We start from the raw sequence: 19466 nt of genomic DNA, 5'->3' as shown, positions 1-19466 counted from the left end.
AATCTAGAAAAGAAATGTATGACCAGGAATAACTGTATTCTGCAGCCCACCGTTCAGGCATTCTGGCAGTTTGGAAACGTCTAAGAAGGCCAAACCATAGCATAATGGAATGGCATTGTTTACTAGTGTTGATTAAATAAGATTTTAGAACATCCAATTGATTAAAATTGCAATTACCGCCCACTATAGCCCCCCAAAGTATGTTTTCCCCCTACTGCATACTTTTACATAAAATAAAACATATTAGAAGTGACCTGTCACATTTGTACAACGGGAAAAATGTGTCTTTTTACTGAGAATTCATATAGATTGCTTCCCTAATTGTTTTAGTGTACCCATTTGTTGAACTTTCCCCTACAAATTCACAATAAAGTGCACTGTGAAGGAGCAGTTCCTTACACACAGCAATAGGTTCCGTACTAAGGCATCTATATACATGTTCATAAGTCTTTCAACAGCAGTAGATTTTATTACACATTCTCAAATTGTTGCTTCCAACTTTCATGCAAAGTAAACACAATAGTTGCATTACCACCTTATTTAAAACATCCATGATTTCTTTGTCATAGCTCTCCAGAAGCATCTCATAGGATTCCAAATGCCTTGAGTGCATCATAGCTGGTACACAATCCCGCAATGCACTGAACATGTACTGTAGAAAAAGCTCCAAATTAATACAGAAGCCAAGAACTGTATGATCTAAAAACAGGTTTCCTGAGCAAACAGTCTATTGAAATACAAAAAGCTAAAAAGTCATGCATCATTGGATCAGTGATGAGTAATCAAAATCCATTGTTCTGTTTTGTGCAACATTGTTCTCTTTTGTGCAACATTGTGGCTCAATTCAGATATCATTACAAATCATGCTCAGATTTTAAAATCCAAATCATAGTTTAAGCATCCAAATGTACAAGGCAAACTGTGGCCTAGAAAGTTCCATATATTGGAATATTTTGGAATTTTTGCATATACATAATGAGATATCTTGCGGATGGGACTCAAATTCATTTATGTTTTATATACAGTTTACACACATAACATAAATGAAATTTTAAACAATATTTTAAATAATTTTGTGTACACTGAACCATCAGAAAGCAAAGGTGTAACTATCTCACCAGAATACCTGTATCAGCTGTTAAACTAGAGCAACAACAAACAACAAAAAACTAACAATGGCAGGCTTTCAGTCTCCACCTACGATGCAGTGTACACTGTATTTTATTTTTTGAGGAAACACTGAAAGTAGGCAGCATGGATCTGTCTGCATGCCAGCTTAAAGTGTCCAGTTTTCGGATCAATCCAGATATGGGATGTCCGGATAAGGGATACTCAACCTGTAGTACTTATTTCTGAGTAAGCATTTATAGGATTGCATTGTAAATCATAGTCAAGCTACCATAACAGTGCAATCCTTTCATATCTATGCGGAAGATAAGTCCAAAAGAGACTCGTCAGATTTACCCCCCAAATAACAGTCTGCAGGGATTTCAGCCTTGGTTTTCTAAAATGCAGATGACCTTGAGCTACAGTTCAAGTGATTAATGGGTAGACTAAGACACAGACTGAGAGCGAAACAAATCTCAGTGATCTGCTGAAAACAAACTTTTAAAATAGTTTTAGCTTCAAGGTCTACCAAATAGGTTTAGTTTTGCCACAGATTTCTCTGAAAATCTCAGCAATGGGCATTTCGCCATAAAATAACTGGCCACAGAAAAGATTTCCTTCAGATTTTTTTTTTAACTTACGTGTAACCTGGCAGCATCTACTGCATTTTCATAGACGTCATCCAGATAAATCGGAAACACAGTTCTATGCCAGTACAAGAAGCAACAGTCACATTGTGTTCGGACTCTAGGGGGAAAAATTGAATTCATTTTTAAAAAAAATTGATCTAATTGAAAGCAAACCTGTAGCACTGATTGCAATGGTTCATTTACTTGCCTTTCTACTTTCTAATATTTCAAATGTAAACAAGATTAAGTTATGTTCTTCCCCGTCCCTTCCACCCTACCTTTGCACCTTCTGAAATTTCGGCACACATTGCTTAGCTCTTTTCAAACCTGTGTTCACCACAAGAAGAGCAAGAAACTTCTTTAAAAATAGTCAGAATCTGAGATTCTCAGTATTCTGAATTTTGGGTCCAAAACAAAAGTTTGCACCAATACATACAATGTTGGCTATGATCTGTATGACATCACACTCTACAAGAGTCGATGTGGTCTCCTCTAAGACATCTCATATTTATTTTTCATTTATTTTTACCCCACTTTTCTCCCCAAAGTGGCCTACATTTTCTTCTTCCCCATTTTATAACATTTATACTGTACTAATTTCACTTTACTGTACTATTTTCACTTTACCTTTCTTGAAGTTCACTGATTAAGGCCAGCTTTTTCATAACTACTTGAAGAGGAAGGAGTTCTTCATCTTTAAATGTTCTCTGAAAAGTAAAAAACCCAGAAAGACACACTGTAGTGTCAACCCAATGCTTCCATATGAATTACACCACAGTCACTGACCACATAACTTCCCATGTTTATCACTGCTAACGGAAGTGTATAATATATTGTGGAAAAAAACTTTCACACTTACCATTTGTGTGCCAACACTGAGAGCGAGGGAAATGATCAGTCGCCTCTGTTTTGTGCTAGGACCATTGAGGGTGTTTTCAGCCAATACAAGAGCAGAGAGTACATCAAGGCGTTGCTCACTGTATTTTTTGTCAGAAATTACTCTTTTCTTTATTTAAAAAAAGCAAGCACAGAAACAGCATTTTGGATTTCACATTGAGGACTCAGCTGCAGATCAATTGTACACATAAGCCTGCTACATTTAATTTGGATTTTCATCCTAAGAACTCAAGCTAGAAGAGATTTAAAACCTCAAACCCATTATTAGCAATTCAACATTACATACATGCCCCCCGAAATGATCTAACTCCTGATAAGAAATTCATAAGCTTCTAGGTGAAGTTTAGCTTTCCATATGTTCACCATATGCAACAATGCTAAAAGTCCTGGGAAACATCGTTTCCTTTTTCAAATGTAACATTTAAAAATTCAGAACGAGATTTAGAAGCATTGCAAGAGGAATTCATGAACAGAAGATACAGTTCCCCTGTGCACATGTTCAACTTAGGTTCAGCACAATACTATTAAGAATTAAAGTTATCATTTTTTGTGTCAACAAGTCACAGCTGACTTACTGTGACCCCACAGGGTTTTCAAGGCAAAAGACGTTTGGAGGTGGTTTGCCATTGCCTGCCTCCGCGTCACGACCCTGGCGTTCCTTGGAGGTCATCCATCCAAATACTCACCAGGGCCAACCTGCATCGTGCAGGGAGTTGGACTAGATGACCCTGGTGGTCCCTTCCAACTCTATGATTCTATGACCCTGCTTATCTTCTGAGATGTGACGAGATCAGGCTAGCCTGGGACTATCCAGGTCAGGGTTAAAGTTATAATATAGTAAGGCAAAACAACCATAAAGTGGAGCAAAGTCTATAAAGCAATATTTGTTGCAATTTGAGAAAATATGACATTTCAAAGTAAATCTTCATATATAGATTTCTTACCTAGAATAAAAACACAAATGCAGGCAAAACAAACATGTCACTGCAATTGTAAAGAGACGTGTTTTGAAGTTGTGGCAAAGGATAAAGAACACACTCAGAGTTGGAAAGGAAGAGCCAATGCCCTGTTTTGTTGGCTCTCCAGGGGGACTGGTTGGCTCCTGTGTGAAACAGGATGCAGGACTAGATGGACCACTGTCTGATCCAGCAGGGCTCTTCTTAAGTTAATTCACTGGGGACTTCTCTAGCACAAACCCCGCTGAACTGAAATGAATGACAATGCATGTTCTGTCCAAGTCCAATTTCAAAAGAGTGTCTGTGTTTTGCAATGTATACAATGTATATTATCTGTGTTTTGCAATGTATACAATCTATTAATACTGAATGTGGACACAAAGATATACAAGTACTTACTAAAGCTTTTGGTTACATACCTTGGCTACAGAAATAGCATTAAGAGCCTGATGCTGAAGATGCTGAATTATATGTGTGACTGAATCAGCAACGATCATACTTCTTCTGTAAAACATATGCTCTATTGCCTGCAGTTAGCCACATTTTGGAAAGAGTTAGCATCACAAATCTGCTCCTGTGATCAGAATCAATTTTTTCCTCTACCAATTGCCTTCTCCATATGGTAAACTATTTCCCCCCAAACCTTCAACAGCTCCAGTCATTATGCAAGACTTTTAGAAATTCTGACTCTCTCCCACTACAAAACTAAGCCACGTGAATTTGGTAGTTAAGTTGCACTGATATCAATGTATCACTATATGTGAATGCACACTTCAGAGGAACCATACATGGCTATATTGCTGTGCTAGCTAACCGTGTTGAAATTTTAGGACTAAGCTCTAAGATCACAGGCCTAGATACATTTCGCAAACGGAGCCTTTCAGTGCCAATAAACTATGCTGGCATAAGTGCAATTAGGACTCAAACTTAAATGCTAATGTAGGACTCCAACTCAGGCATCATATTTCAAGTACCTGACCTAAAGGTGGTTCACCTTTACACAGCATGTATTCTTTGTCCAGAAAACAGGATGCAGTTAAAAAAAAAAAACACCCTACAGACACAACAGACACAGTTGTGGTGATCCATTTAGATAGACAGGTTTTATCTGAATTTTTTCTTTGTTACTATGCTGTTCTGACTCTTTCCACTTTGTAATTTAACATCAGGTGCATCTCCTAGTGCATGAACTAAGCTGCAAAACAACTGCTGCAGGTTTTAGGGGTAATAAGAAGCACCACAGCATTGCCACTCACTTTAAGAAGTTCCACAAGCCTGCACAACGCTTTAACTGAAGTTTTAGTCATTGGCTTCTGCATTGACATGTGTAGATTCATTGTGGTTTTAATGATGTTACTAAGGCTGTAAGCATACAGAAAACCCTAGAAATAAATTGGAAGGAAAGGTAAATCACCACAAACTACATCTCTGTTACAATAACAAGAACAAATTATTCACTAAAAAGCTGGTTCTTCCAAACACAAAATAAAACAGTCCAGGACACAAGAACATTTGCTTTAATGGAATAGATGTATCAATAGAAAAGAGCAAGAGTCCAGTAGCACCTTAAAGACTAATGTTAAACTTTAAGGTGCTACTGGACTCTTGCTCTTTTCTACTGCTACAGACTAACATGATCTATCTAGATCGATCAAGCTATTAATAATTACAAAGATGGTATCTGACAAAGTATCTGACAAACAGAGTTTATATCACAAAATTCTTGTTGGTCTCTAAGGTGCTCCTGGACTCGAATCTAACTTTTCTACTGCAGACCAACACGGCTACCCTCTGAAATTAGACAAGATCTATGGCTCTTAATTACACAAAGCAATGTATCTCATTTATATTAATTTACCAGTTTCCTTGTAGGTAACTGGAGTCTCAGGAGCGAAAAACTACCTAGCTATACAGTAAGTAGCATTTTCTAACCATGTGATTTTAGACTAGAAGAAGAAGAGTTGGTTTTTATATGCCGACTTTCTCTGCCACTTAAGGGAGAATCAAACCAGCTTACAATCACCTTCCCTTCCCCTCCCCACAACAGACACCCTGTGAGGTAGGTGAGGCTGAGAGAGTGCAACTCGCCCAAGGTCACCCAGCTGGCTTTGTGTGTAACACTCACCTGTATAAAAATGTTGCATCTGTTGGTGAGATCTTCAGCAAACTTATCCATTCGTTGTTCCTTGGACAAAATAGATTCCATTTTCATCATCCATGAGCTCACAAACACATAGTATGACTGCATTTCTCTGGAGAGAAAATCATAAGGTTACTCAATGGCTTTATCAGACATCACTCCAAATCATGTTTGAGCATGATGTCTGAATTTATAACCCAAGGCTTGCAATCAAGTAGCAAACCAGAATCAGAAACTGTGGTCTGATGTATGTTGCCAAGATTTATGCCAACAATGGTTTGACATGATATCCAAATTATGGAAAAAAGATCACAAGGAACCATGAAAAATAGCCAATACAATTTATCATAAGAAGTTAGATCAAATTTCAAAATTCTATAGAGATACTTTAGCTATAATTTGTTAAGAAAGACTGGAGTTTGATTTCAGCTCTGAAAGGCTGGATGTGGCCTTCAAACTTTGACTACATAAATTGAATTGCAATTATAAATAACGCTGAAGAAGCTGAACTTCAACAGAGCATCTGTTTCCCCCCCCCCTCTAATTTGCAATGTCCAAATTGATAGATCATATTTATGACAACCTATTTATGACAACCACTCTGCTCCATAGTGGCAACTGAAAACAAAACCAAGTGCTGAGAACTGAATGGGGGTGGGGGGGAAGCAGACAAGCAGTTCTAAAACACAACTACATTTCTAAACTACTACTAATACAAACCACAGCTGGACTTGTCTGAACTGAGCCAACCTAAGAGTGGCTATTAATATCTCAGTAACAACAACAGAATATTCTTCAATGAAAACAAAATCAGGACCGCATGTGAAAAATGCAGAGTCAGATTAAAGTCCCACAGAAAATGAACGCTAACCCTTTTCTAAACACATTTCTTTGCATGCAAAGACCACTTCACATTCATATGACCAGGCTGTTTATGCACAATACAAAAGGGGAAATGCCTTCACATAGCAATACAAATGTCCCAGAAAAGCCTCCGATTCACATGGCAAGAAGCACGTGGTATGTGAAGACAGCTGCCACGAGGAAGCATTTGAAAATACTTCCATACAACAGCAGTTTCATGGGCTCCAGGCCCTCAGCCAATTTGTTTCAACTGAAAAACCACCGAAGCAGTTTGGGAACACAATGTAAACAAATTGCAATTGCATACATGGCTGGTACATTAGTAATAATAACATTACTAAAAGAGCACTGAAAGTACAAAAGGAAACATTTCCCTTTTTGGGACTGCCATACAATCATAAATAGGTTTGCCTCAAACTAAGTTCCTTTAGAATCATAGAATAGATTCATTGAGTTGGAAGGGATCATTATGGTCATCTAGTCCAACCCCCTGCACAATGCAGGAAACTCACAGCTACCTCACCCACACACACCCTGTGACCCCTACTCCATGCCCAGAAGATGGCCAAGATGTCCTCCCTCCCATAAACTGCCTAAGGTCATAGAATCAGCATTGCTGACAGATGGCCATCTAACCATTTTAATTTCAAAAGAATCTTCCACAGATTGAGTATAAGATCAGGGTATTGGGTACCTACATAGTTTGCATTTTACATTTTTTTTTCAAACGTACAGACTAAGAACCCTGCAGGGTAAAAAGTTTTGTTTTAAAAACCTACTTGGTAAGTGACTGAGCCTTGTGTTGTAGAAAACTTTCCCTGTGTGCTTTAATGGCAAGAAGGCTTTTCCTGTCTAGAAGCTTGGCAGCAGCTGGCACCTTCTGGATCAGAAAGTTATCAGCGAACCAAATTATATTAGCTGTAAGTGTGATAGCTGGCACCTGTCACATCAATGATAAAAACAGACAAAAAAGGTCACCTTAGAGTTACTGTTTTTATATTTAAAAGCTATTCAGATACACAGGGGGAAAACACACTCACTTTATCACCTCCAAATATGTAGAACTGTCCTATACCTTGCTGTGTTATGGTACTATATTAAGTACTCTACATAATACATACATAAACCACTCTAAACATATTTCTTAGAAGTAAAGCCCCACTTCATCTTCCACATTATATTTCAGGCTCTGCTTCTGAGTCTATTCTCTGCTGCATCAATGTAGAATAGGAACACCACAAAATGATTTAGGAAATGGGCAGAGTAATCCTGAAGGGGGGAAAAAGGGATTTGGAGCCATTGTGACCCCTGCGCTGGTATTAGTGCCACTGGCGCCGGCTAAGTGGGCACTAACGCCAGCACAGGGCCACTAATGGTGGTGCTGGGGCCCCCACGCAGCACCACACAGGGGACCAATACGGCAACGTTTCTCAGGCTCAACAGCTTGCACCAGCACCAAAGGGAGCATTTCCGGGGGCGGGATTGACTTTAGTCAGCTCCCTGAGCCCTTTTGCCCCAAGAACACCCCTTTTTGTCAGCAGAAAGGGAAGCGCAGCCCCGTGAAAATGAAAGGAGCAGTTTCGTGGAGTTTGGGGGGAAAATACATTTTTGGCTAGCTGTGCCAAGGCAGCAAGCTGCTCAGGAGGTGGCATGGCTGTGCCATGCCCGAGCCCTCCACAATTACCCCCCACCTTAGAATTGTGCTGTAAGACTGGGGGGAGTGAAAGGATCAGCTAAACTAGCCACAGCCGACAACTGTGGGACAGGACCCATCAATCTAGTGCCAGTTTATTTAAGCAAAGAACTGTAATGAGAAGGGTTGAAAGGGTTCAAGAACAGGTATGAGAACTCTATGCCTATCTTTTTTTTAAAATACAGGATGTCACTTCAACTACTGGAGGAGCTTGTCAAGAAGTCTGCACTACCATTGCTAAACCTCTGGACTGGGCAGGTCATAATCTGCAAATCACCAAACATTTACATTATTGCTGTGTCATGAGCACATATTCTATTGAACACACATAGAAAAGAAATGCTTCCCTATATTACATTTAGGAAGCTATCCTCAGCATGCTTATGTTGAATTAATTCTCACAAAATAAACGAGACTTACTTTTGAGCAGACATAGTAATGATAGGACAGTTAATATTATAGCAGACTGAATCAAAGACAGTAAATAACTAATTACATGTTTTGTATGAGCATGGAAGTAGCAGGCTATTTCCCCAACGAGTGAATAGTAGCAAGATTTCTTGCTTATGCCTAAGACATCAACTTTTGTTGTTCAGGGAGAATTGCAACAATTTCAAACAATGCAGTCAGTACACTAATAGCTATAAATATTTAAAAAGTCATTAGTTAGAGATTACTGAATAATAGCTAGTGAATTTTGTGCATTCTCATGCTTAAGGCCCTAAACTAAGCGACATTTTAATAAGTTATGTTCACAATGTTTGTGAAATTTTTAACTTTTAGAGGAAAGTTACAAACAGCAAAAACGTCACCTTTTTGCAAATGTCCAGTAACGATTTGTAAAATTTCTTGTCTACCGTCCGAAAAATCTGAAAATGTAGTACAAACAGCCCACAAATTCCTACGTACTTATCTCTCTGGTCAATTTCTGAGGGTTCACCTTGTACAAATACACACAGAAAAGAATATTTTTGAAGTTTGACACTAGACAAACAATATAACAACTTTTACAAACAATAATGCCAATGTGTAAACAGTACATCTTGCATTACCAAGCTTAGCTTCAACATTTGCAAAAATTGTGCGAATACTATGTGCAAACTCCTCCGCAAAAGAACTGTTCTTCGACACTGACACGCCGCCATTGAGACAATCAAACTGCTGTTCTATACAAGCCTGGAAGAGGACAAAGAGAACAGTAATTGACATCATCAGTATCAAGTGGAATTTCCTAACAACAATACTGCAAACAAATAATAAGTACAACTTAGAGTTTACAAGTTCTCCCTTGTTTGGGGGGGGTCTTGGTTAATTGAATTAATTTTGAGAGGGTGATTAAAAGGGAATTAATACTGAATTTAGTGGTTGATAACTGTTGGTTCAGCATCTTTGCTCATTTCAGTAGTTTAATTCCACAAGACACTTTTTAAAACATTAACATATTACAAACTTATTACAAATAAGTTTTAAAACATTTGGTAATGTCAACTAGCACTTTGATGTTAATGTTAAATAATTAAATACATTGTAAAAGCAGTACAGGAATATATAGTTACTTATACTACAAGCTATAATAATGCTCCAACTATGTCTTGTGTGAAACAAGACAGAAGTGCTGGATTGTCCATTGCACCAATTTGCCCGGTAGAGTCTTCATAACAATCCTGCCATACACACTGCATGCTCTCCAGGCAAATTAAGATGTCTTAGACCTCAAGAATTTGGGGAGAGGCTGTGGCTCAGTGGAAGAGCCTCTGATTTGTATGCAGAAGGTCCCAGGTTCAATCCCTGACATCTCCAGTTAAAAGGACCAGAAAATAGGTGATGTGAAAGACCTCTACCTGAGACCCTGGAGAGCTGCTGCTAGTCTGAATAGATTGACCTTGATGAACGAAGCAGCTGATTCAGTACAAGGCAACTTCATATACGTGTGTTCATGTGTATAAATTTGCTCTTAGATTTCAGTAAGTCTTAGGAAAACAGGCCTTCAAGAATTCTCTCATAAATCCTAATTGTGTGTGCATGCACACCCACATACTTTTTTTGAACACTCACACGGCCTTTATACTTACATACTTCTTATACACATGCATTTAAAATATGCAAGTTGCTCTGATCAATTTTTAATTCCCAAAGAGAAAAGTGTCTTGATCTACCTTGAACTGCACAAGCTGGTAAAAAAACAAAACAAAAACCCTCTGTCCTTTGAATCCCAGATTTTTTGGCACAAACTGTGGGTGGTAATCGGTGCGGAAAATACATCCAATATTTCTAGCTTGAATCCTGGCCTCTGAGCAGGTATTCAATTTTATGAGAAGATAAGAAGCCACTGAATTCAATACAGATTGCTTGGAGAGACACTCGCTATTCTACTACTGAAAACCACTACGTTTCTTCACTTAGGTCCCCAAATGTACTAAACACACTCTGAAAAAAGGAAACATTCAGGAGGGATGGCCATAGTGGCAAGCAAGCCAACTACATGCAAAATTCTTAAGTTAGGTAAGAAGTTTGAAAAGAACACACAGGGCACAATCTAAAGAATGAGTCCCGCATGCCCTTGAGGAGAGGCAAACAGCTGCTCTTAATACCACTTGGAATATCTAAGCCAGTGGATACACCTAAAGTAGTTGTTAGGCTACAAGCTAGAAAACATCAGAAACATGACTCAGGAAAGATATAAAATTTAAAATTCAATCATTACCAATTTAACCACCATGATTTCAGAAAATAAGCAAACTCTTTAGGGTTTTACCACATATTTTAACTGCACTGAAAACATGTTGCTCAGTATTCACTATGTTACCTGGAATATCATCCCATCCAATAACTGGCTTTCCAGTTTTAATAGCAGCTTTTCAAATGGCTTCAGTTTATCCTCCTGGACACCAAATTTGGAAGGATTGTGATGTACAGACTTTAACAACCTGGCAAAGCAAAATAATAACAATCCACTCAAAGCGAACTCAACATACACATGAGTTGTACCTTTGGCACTGCCTGAAGCCGGAATTCATTTAACATAGCCAAGGCAATTTCCATGGCTTCATTCTTCCTAACAGTGAGTGTAATAGTTCCACATCTCTCAGTAAGGCAGTGATACAGAGCCATACACAAAGTAGGTGTTACTGCATACTTATAGAATCGTAGAATTGGAAGGGACCACCATGGTCGTCTAGTCCAACCCCTGCACAATGCAGGATATTCACCACTACCTGCCCCCCACACCCCCAGTCACCCCTACTCCATGCCCAGAAGATAGCCAAGATGCCCTCCCTCTCATGATCTGCCTAAGGCCATAGAATCAGCATTGCAGACAGATGGCCATCTAGTCTCTGCTTAAAAACCTCCAGGGAAGGAGAGCTTACCACCTCCCGAGGAAGCCTGTTCCACTGAGGAACCGCTCTGTTAGAAAATTCTTCCTAATGGCTAGACGGAAACTCTTTCAATATAATTTCAACCTGTTGGTTCTGGAACTTAAAGGAGGGGGGTCCCAATGAGGTCTCAGCATGCTCATAGAAGGCAAGAGAGGAAAATTTAAAAGAAAAAAAATATAAAAGAAAGATTAGGGGACAAAGAGAATTGGCCTGATCAAATAACTAACAGCTTAAAGCAGATATGGGTCAAGGAATCTACACTATAGCACTTCCTATCCATAAGTCCTCCCTCCAATTTTGGGCTCTGATTCCTTCGAAAGGAAGGACAAGATTTGTTATGCTAGAACTGCCAAGGGGCAGGACCCCTGGACACTTTATATTACCTTGGAATGGCATGCATATGTGTGAAATTTATGCCCCCCAGATAAATATACACAGTGCAGGAAAGAAGAGGGTAAAAATACCTGCTTCAACACTAACGGCAAATGTTCAGGGCTACATGAACAGCTTCCTGCTCAGGGGTCAATATTTTATGGCACTCTTGATGCATTGCAACCCTTGAGTTTTAGGACTAGGTGAACAGAAAGTCTCAGAAATCAGTAGCCCTACTGCACAGTAGGGAGAAGAACTGGGAAATCTGTGATTTGATGTGAATCCCTCCATTTGTTCAAAGTTCATCTTGGAAAAGAAAAGCCCCAAGCTCCCAACTTATGCACTACATTACTATACAAATGAAAATCCTGTGAAGACTCACACTAGTCCAATACCTTTCAAAAAAGTGTTCCTAACATGGCTGGCAAGGGGGTGGGGGAGACAGTGAGACCGTGCTGGCAGCAGGACATCAGCAGCTGGGTTCCATCTGGGCTAAGTTCATCTTTATCTCCTTGCAGGTAACTATAAACACGTGGCAGAGGCTCTTACCTCGAGCCACAGTCACGACCAGGGGACTGTAGTTCCTCCCAGGAAATGGGTAGGCCACAGCCGGAACGGCATGCTCCAGGCCCACAGCCATATGGCCGGGCGTTCCTGCCCACCCCACTGGTAAGCAGCCAGTCGTTGGCTGAGGAAGGCTGCTGCGGAGGCGGGGATTGGTGCCTGGTGACGACATGTGCACGCCGGCATCTCCCTGCCCCTAGACAGCTATAAATATGTCCCCGTCACCTGGGCATTAGGCCTTGCCTTCTCTGGAGCAGACTCACCCTCCCTCCCTTCAATTTGGTCTGTTAAATTTCTTTTGTCACAGCTTGGCGGTTTTGGCATTGGGCCGGACCCAATTTGAGGAAGATGCACCTGAGTGCCCACCTTCTGTTCTGTTTTTATTTCTGTTGTGATTTCCGAGGCAGAACCGCTTATGCCCCTAGGACCCCAAAGCTTGTACATGATCAGAGGCATGAGCCAAAGGGTTCTAGCTTGGTGCCTTGGATGAAGTTTCTGTTGAATCTTGGCCAACCCAAGACAATATTTGTATATCTGTGTATTTAATATTATATTTTTTTCTTTTGCTGTTGTAAGCCACTTGTGGCTCCTTTGGGGGGGTAGGACAGGTTAGAAACATTCTAAATAGAGAGAAATGCCTGCTGGAAAGAAAATGAAGGCTACACTTCCATCACATGAGCAATTAAAAACAGTTCACCTCAGTTGGTCATTGTAGCAATAATTACCTCTGCACAATAAAAAGTTTAGCACTTCCCCTGTTTAAGTCACTGATGAAGCACATAGGGCCAAAAAGTAGTTGAGTATGAATACTAACACTCAAAGTCTTGTTGGGCACAAGCCAGAAGAAACTCCTAAGCAAGCCCCCAATTACATGAATGGGAACAGTGAAGCATCACAGTGGTTGGGGGACTGGATCCCCTCAATGCACTTTGGCAATTTTATTTTTCCTAAAAAAAACTCTTTTACCAACCCACCTTTTGTACATGGTCCAGTGATCCTTCAGCACAGTGTGATTGTCTACTATTTCGTCCAGTGTGAGTAAAACAGTCAGCAGCTCCCCCAGATGTTCATACATAGCCTGTTGGAATATACATATTTCAACATAGACAATTATTAAATAATGTACACTTGTTTGAGATAAAAGCAGGTCTCATTGCATGTATGATTCTTGCCATTACAGAAAGAAATAGTATAAAATCCCAGCCACAACTGAAAGTTCCAGTTTCACATTTCCAGAGTAGCAGGAAAAGGTATCAAACTCAAGCTCCAGACTAAGAACTTGCATAGTTTTATGACTCACTACATCAACTTCTGCAAATAATACTCACTTGAAAATGAACTCCTGATGTCTCTATAACTTTAGGTGTATTCCTGAAAAACAAAACAATACATTTTACATCACATAATCAAGGGATTTTTTCCAGCTTTCTTCAATAAATCACAGTAATTGACAATAATTGAGAAAACAATTCTCCAAATGCAGGAGGCCCAAGACTTGAGAACTAGAAAAACTTAACTGGGTGGTAACATAATAGAGAACGTGCCATGTCTAATTCTACACAACTTGTGACTCATCAAACTGAGCACAACACAGGACTCATGTACTGTGCCTGCCAGGAACCCAACAGCCCGTTTCGGCAGTTCCAAGGAGGCTTAGCAAGTCCCTGGTACTTCGCAACAAATGGCTGGTGGGTTGTGTTCAGCTTGGCACAGGCCTGGTGGGGCTGTTAGACTTAATAACAGTACTTTGTATGTCACTGGCCGTGCTTATATAGCACCTTGGAATGACTGCTGTGAATACCTTGATATAAATAAGGATTACATACAACAGCTTCATCCATTGAGAAAATGAGTCACGCTGCTGGGCTGCCAAATATTATTACAAAGAAATCCAGGAGGAAACTAACACCTGCTAAAAGAGCTGAGGGAACACTGACAAGAGAATACTGGGACTATTTCCAAAAGACTGACATTAACATCCGTAAAGCATCATGGGATTTATCAGTGATCCCAAACTCCCTGAACAGACTAAAAACTACACTTTAAAAGGGGCTTATTTTTTCAGAAGCGAACACTCACAGCAGCTTCAGATAGAACTTCACACCTGGAAATCTCCCTTCTGGTCTTTTCTAACAACAAATATGATGCACGCTAATACTTATCACACAACTCCAACTTTAAAGACCAACTAGAAATTATAATATAAAAAACTGCACACAAACATCTGACAACATTAATATGCCAATATTAACACAACCCTTTGACCTCCAAAACAAAGATATCACATTTTAATAACACCCAGTCTCACACTTATTATTAAGTGGACCTGCCAAGAAATTTTGTTTTTGTGAGGACTAGTCTCAGAATTTGGTTTCTAAGAATTTTGTGTTGTATACCCTTGATGGTGTGAATCTATCTTTGAGTCAGTCAAGAATTTGGGTGCCTTGTTAGATGGGAATGGCAGCCAAGAGCAATAGGGAGGTGGTTAGCTCCCCCACTCTGGCAATCTTCAAGCAGCAGCTGGACGAACACTTGTCAGGGAGGCTCTGGGCTGATCCTGCATGGCCCTTCCAACTCTATAATTCAATGTTTCAGCTTCAACAACTATGGAGATTGATTTCTTATTTAGATTTAGCCTACACACCCATGGTACATTAACCTCAAAGCTAGACTATTGCTCTACATGGTCCTCCCTTGAAACTTGGAAACTTCAGATGGAGCAAAATGGAGCAAAATGCAATGACTATTATTAGGAGAAAATCATTAGTCACATATCACACCTATCTGCAGAATTCTTAATTGGCACCTGTTTATATCTGAGTTTAAGGTGCTGATTCTTTCTTTTAAAGCCCTTCACAGCCTAGGACCTCTCCCAATACAATATCATGTGGCACCCTTGCTATGGATTGGGTATACTTTTTGATATGACCACTAAGTGGTCAATTCTAATCTAATTTTAGCCATTTTGAGTCCCACATGGGGAAAAGGCAGGCTATAAATATTATAAGCACAAATGTATAGAAGGGATCCACCTATCAATTTCAATTCCAGACTTGGAAGCAAAATGCCCAAAACTGTTTGCACTGATTTGTCAGACACACCCCAGGGCAGGGCTTCCTGATCCATTTACTGATCACTTGGTGCAAAACAATCCATATGCCCACAACTGGATTAGCGTAATATGTATATTAAGTCATACAAATTTTGTTTCTAATAATGATGAATGTGTTCAAACAAACTTAAAAACAATTCTATTTGTGAAAATAACACTTGCGCAGACAGTTCAGAATGCAGGTAGAGCACATGATTAAAGATGCAGGTTCAGTCCCTGGCATCTCTTAACAATGCAGTCCTAAGGGGGGGATGAAAGTCCTTTGGAGGTGGCGTGACCCCTGCAGCAGCGTAAATGCCACTTGCACCATCCACATGGGCTCATGCTGGTGCCAGGCCATGTACACTGGCACCGGGGAGTGGCGCAGCAGCGCGAGGCACAGGCAACAGCGTAGTCTCGGTGACAGAGCTTCTCTGGTGCAGGGGCTCACACCAGCGCCAAAGGGGCATTCTCGTGGGTGGGTGGACTTTAGTCAGCTCCCTAAGCCCTTTCGCCCCAGAAATGCTTATTTTTGCTGGCGTGAATTTACACCAGCAAAAATGGTGGCATAGCTCCACGGGGCTTTGGGGTAGTTTCCTTTGTGGCATGCATGCCTCGACACAGCAAACCACTCAGGAGCTTCTCAGATAGCAAGTGCTGGGAAAGACCTTTTCTGGAAAAACACGCCAGGTAGATCAAACACCAGTAAGCTAAATGACACCAAGTCATTTTATGAATGTATACAGTATTTTAGACACATATTCCATGGCCCTTCCCCACATGTCCCCAGCTTCTCAAATGCACATAATTTAGGAAGCACATCAACATGCTATATTTTCATCTGGTATTCAAAGAACATCATTTCTGTCAGTACTTACTTGTTACTAGTATAGAGGACAGCCAGCTGATGCACTACATTCATCACTACTTCATAGCACCGTGTCACAAAACAAGACAGTTCCTGACATGACAAATTTCACACAGATTTTTATTAGAACCATTTCCTCATGAAACAAGAACATTTATCCATAGATTTAGAAACAATGCACCCTTTCTCACTTGAAAAATAATGAGCAGTCACCCCTTGTAAAGGTGAAAGCCCTAAATAAAATGTCTATTTAAAATCTAGTTTGAAAATCAGATTGACACTTAACTAGTATATTTTACAGCATTTGTTAAGATATCCAGTATGGTCAAATCCAATACAGCCACAAACAAACATGAGAAAAATTTCAGAGTGTTCTGCTCATACGGGTCCAATCCCAAATACCATTAAACACTTAATGTTAGCAGTTTAATACTTGTAACTTTTTAAATTAACACTGCCTGTACATTCTCAATGATTTCACATCCATTTAGAATCTCCAGAGATTAATAGCTGAAACTGTGAAGTTCCTAGGACACAGCCATTAATGGTTATGTTAACAGCTGTAACATAACAGTATTTACTGTGTACTGAATCTCTAGCAGGAAATTGACTAAATTAGGCCTCCACCTAGAGACTGCATATGTCAACATTTCCTATCCTCTGGAAAGTGCTAACGGACTCATGCATTAAAAAGACGCAAAGATAAAAGAGTGGGAAATGAAAAATCGAAACCATCTGGAAATTCTCCATGCAATGTCTTATGATACTACAGTTATCCACTGGATCAAGGAATGCACGACAGACAAAACTGAACAGATCACATATCTGTCACATGACCTCATATCAACTGTGTCAAAAGAACTTCAAAATATGCTGGCTGCCAATTCTTCCTAAGACTTCTCCAGATTAATTTCCCAACCCCATTTTAAAACAAGTACATGAGCATGTCCGAGACAGCCCAATCCCATGCCATTGAAATTATGCCAGATTTTAAAAAGAACAATTTGTAGAAAAAGCAGAGGGAATTGAGCAACTCAGATCCTGCTTTCATTTAAGAATAACAAGCAAGAAGTCTTGTGGCAATCGTTTCTTGGGAAATCAAACTGTCATTTCTTTGTAGTAATACTTTAAATTAAATACTCCTTTTAAAAATCAGGGCTTCAATGTCTTTACTTTGTTTTATTGAAACAACTGAATTTACTCTGTGTTGGTCAAGCTTGTTGAGTCAGTTCGTTGTTTCTGACAGCTTTTATCCTTGAAGGAAAGGCATCTTGCAGGAGGTTAAAAATCTGAGAAAGGGCCAGCAAAAAAGGGGGGGGGGCTAGTTAATCCCCTGCTCAGAATTCCCCACATCCAGCTGCTTTTCTCTCTCCGAGAAGATATACAAGAGCTGCATTCCCCCAACACACTTGAAAAGCTGTTTCCATGTGCAAAGCCCCCCAAAAAAGTGTGAGTAAACCTTTTCAATGAAGGTTATTATCTTGTAGCAAGCAACAATTATAAAGGTACCTTTTACCTGTAAAAATGAAATAAATCTTCCCATCTGTATTTGACTATCTCCTTCCACCTTACTGGAATCCAAAGCTGGAAAAGCAAAAATGGAAGTTGTTCTGGTTTTAGAAAATGCATCATCCCCAGTATTAATTATTCTGAAGATGTCATAACCAGTGTCATGTGTGAACTACAATTTAATCATCTCAAATGGATTCCAAAGTAAAAGTTCATTAAAATAAATTTTAAAACTTTTAACGCTGCCTAATTCCTAAGACTACCTAATCCATGAAAAAACAGCCAAGTAGAAAATACCTCTGCTCTCTGCTACAAAGTATGTTTCGTGCAAAGGGAATAATATTGTAGGCGATACCATTCTTTATTATTGCATTGTTTTTTACTTTTTAATTTTTTTGCACTGTCTGACATATCATTTTTGATACCTTTTTGCATTGCTTCTAATTTTTATAATTATTGTGCCGTTTAATGGATGTCCCATGCTATTCAATCACATTGTTTTACAGCATGTCATCTACCCTGAGTCTCAGTAAGAAAGGTGGCCTATAAATAAAGTAAATCAGTAAATAAAATCTAGTTGCTTGATATTAATCAACTGTATATGCCAACTGCTGAAATCCTTGATTATAACTATGGGCTATTTAGCAAAAGACAGTTTTTGGATTGGTATTAGTTTTACTCAGAAAACTGCAAATAGACCATCATTATGTGTACGCCATCAGGCATAATAAGCAGACATAAAAAACCCATCATATGTTCAAAAGTAAAATACACATGCACTTATCACATGTGGACTGTGCACATGGGCAATTGCTAAAATGGAAGTGAAAGCTATGAAACTTTTCCCATCACTTCAGCTCAAGAAAGGAGCAAACATATTTGACAAAAACTCGCCCAAAGCACAAGTTACAAAGTCACCCAGTACGGTACTGAATTTGCCTACTCTGTTTAAATTGCTTAGTCCATACACAGACAGGAAGAAACCATTAATTTTTTTTAGAAGTGTGAATCTTGCAGCTGCTAGAGCTCTCTACTTCCTGCCAATGAGGCAGAAAAATCAAAGGAAGTGCCTTGTTTCAACTTTGGCAACACATCACTATATCTTTCACAAGGGATTTTAATAAAATGCAGCATACGGTAAAACATTCATCTTAAAGTTACTAATTTTTGAAGCAACGTTGCATTGCCTGAATGCCTTTTTCTGAATAACACATCTAAGAAGAACATTTCTCTAGTGCATGCTATCAACTAAATAAGAATTAATATACTGCATTTCTACATCAAATGCTGTCCTAGGATCTCACAAGGCCTCTGCATCCTTTAAGGCATGAATGAATTAAACAACAAAAAATTGTCCTATTCTGAAAGCAATGTGATCCCATTCATTGTTAAGATGTGA

At 39.4% G+C, this 19466-nt stretch overlaps 1 protein-coding gene across 1 annotated transcript in view; it reads right to left on the bottom strand.

Moving 5' to 3' along the window:
* WASHC4 (WASH complex subunit 4) overlaps positions 1-19466 on the bottom strand; it is a 44915-nt gene that overhangs the window by 15425 nt on the left and 10024 nt on the right. The window contains exons 6-20 of the mRNA XM_056847545.1: positions 18075-18142; positions 16569-16651; positions 13928-13970; positions 13574-13677; positions 11093-11213; positions 9339-9462; positions 9099-9226; positions 7373-7533; positions 5715-5841; positions 4846-4971; positions 4009-4116; positions 2596-2742; positions 2364-2443; positions 1749-1854; positions 536-652 (exon numbers count right to left, since the gene is read on the bottom strand). Coding sequence (XP_056703523.1) covers positions 536-652; positions 1749-1854; positions 2364-2443; positions 2596-2742; positions 4009-4116; positions 4846-4971; positions 5715-5841; positions 7373-7533; positions 9099-9226; positions 9339-9462; positions 11093-11213; positions 13574-13677; positions 13928-13970; positions 16569-16651; positions 18075-18142 — 1643 coding nt within the window. The remainder of the gene's footprint in view (positions 1-535; positions 653-1748; positions 1855-2363; positions 2444-2595; positions 2743-4008; positions 4117-4845; positions 4972-5714; positions 5842-7372; positions 7534-9098; positions 9227-9338; positions 9463-11092; positions 11214-13573; positions 13678-13927; positions 13971-16568; positions 16652-18074; positions 18143-19466) is intronic.

The sequence above is a fragment of the Euleptes europaea genome, chromosome 3 (genome assembly GCF_029931775.1).
Source record: "Euleptes europaea isolate rEulEur1 chromosome 3, rEulEur1.hap1, whole genome shotgun sequence".
NCBI lineage: Eukaryota > Metazoa > Chordata > Lepidosauria > Squamata > Sphaerodactylidae > Euleptes > Euleptes europaea.
This window is presented reverse-complemented; position numbering and strand designations above follow the sequence as displayed.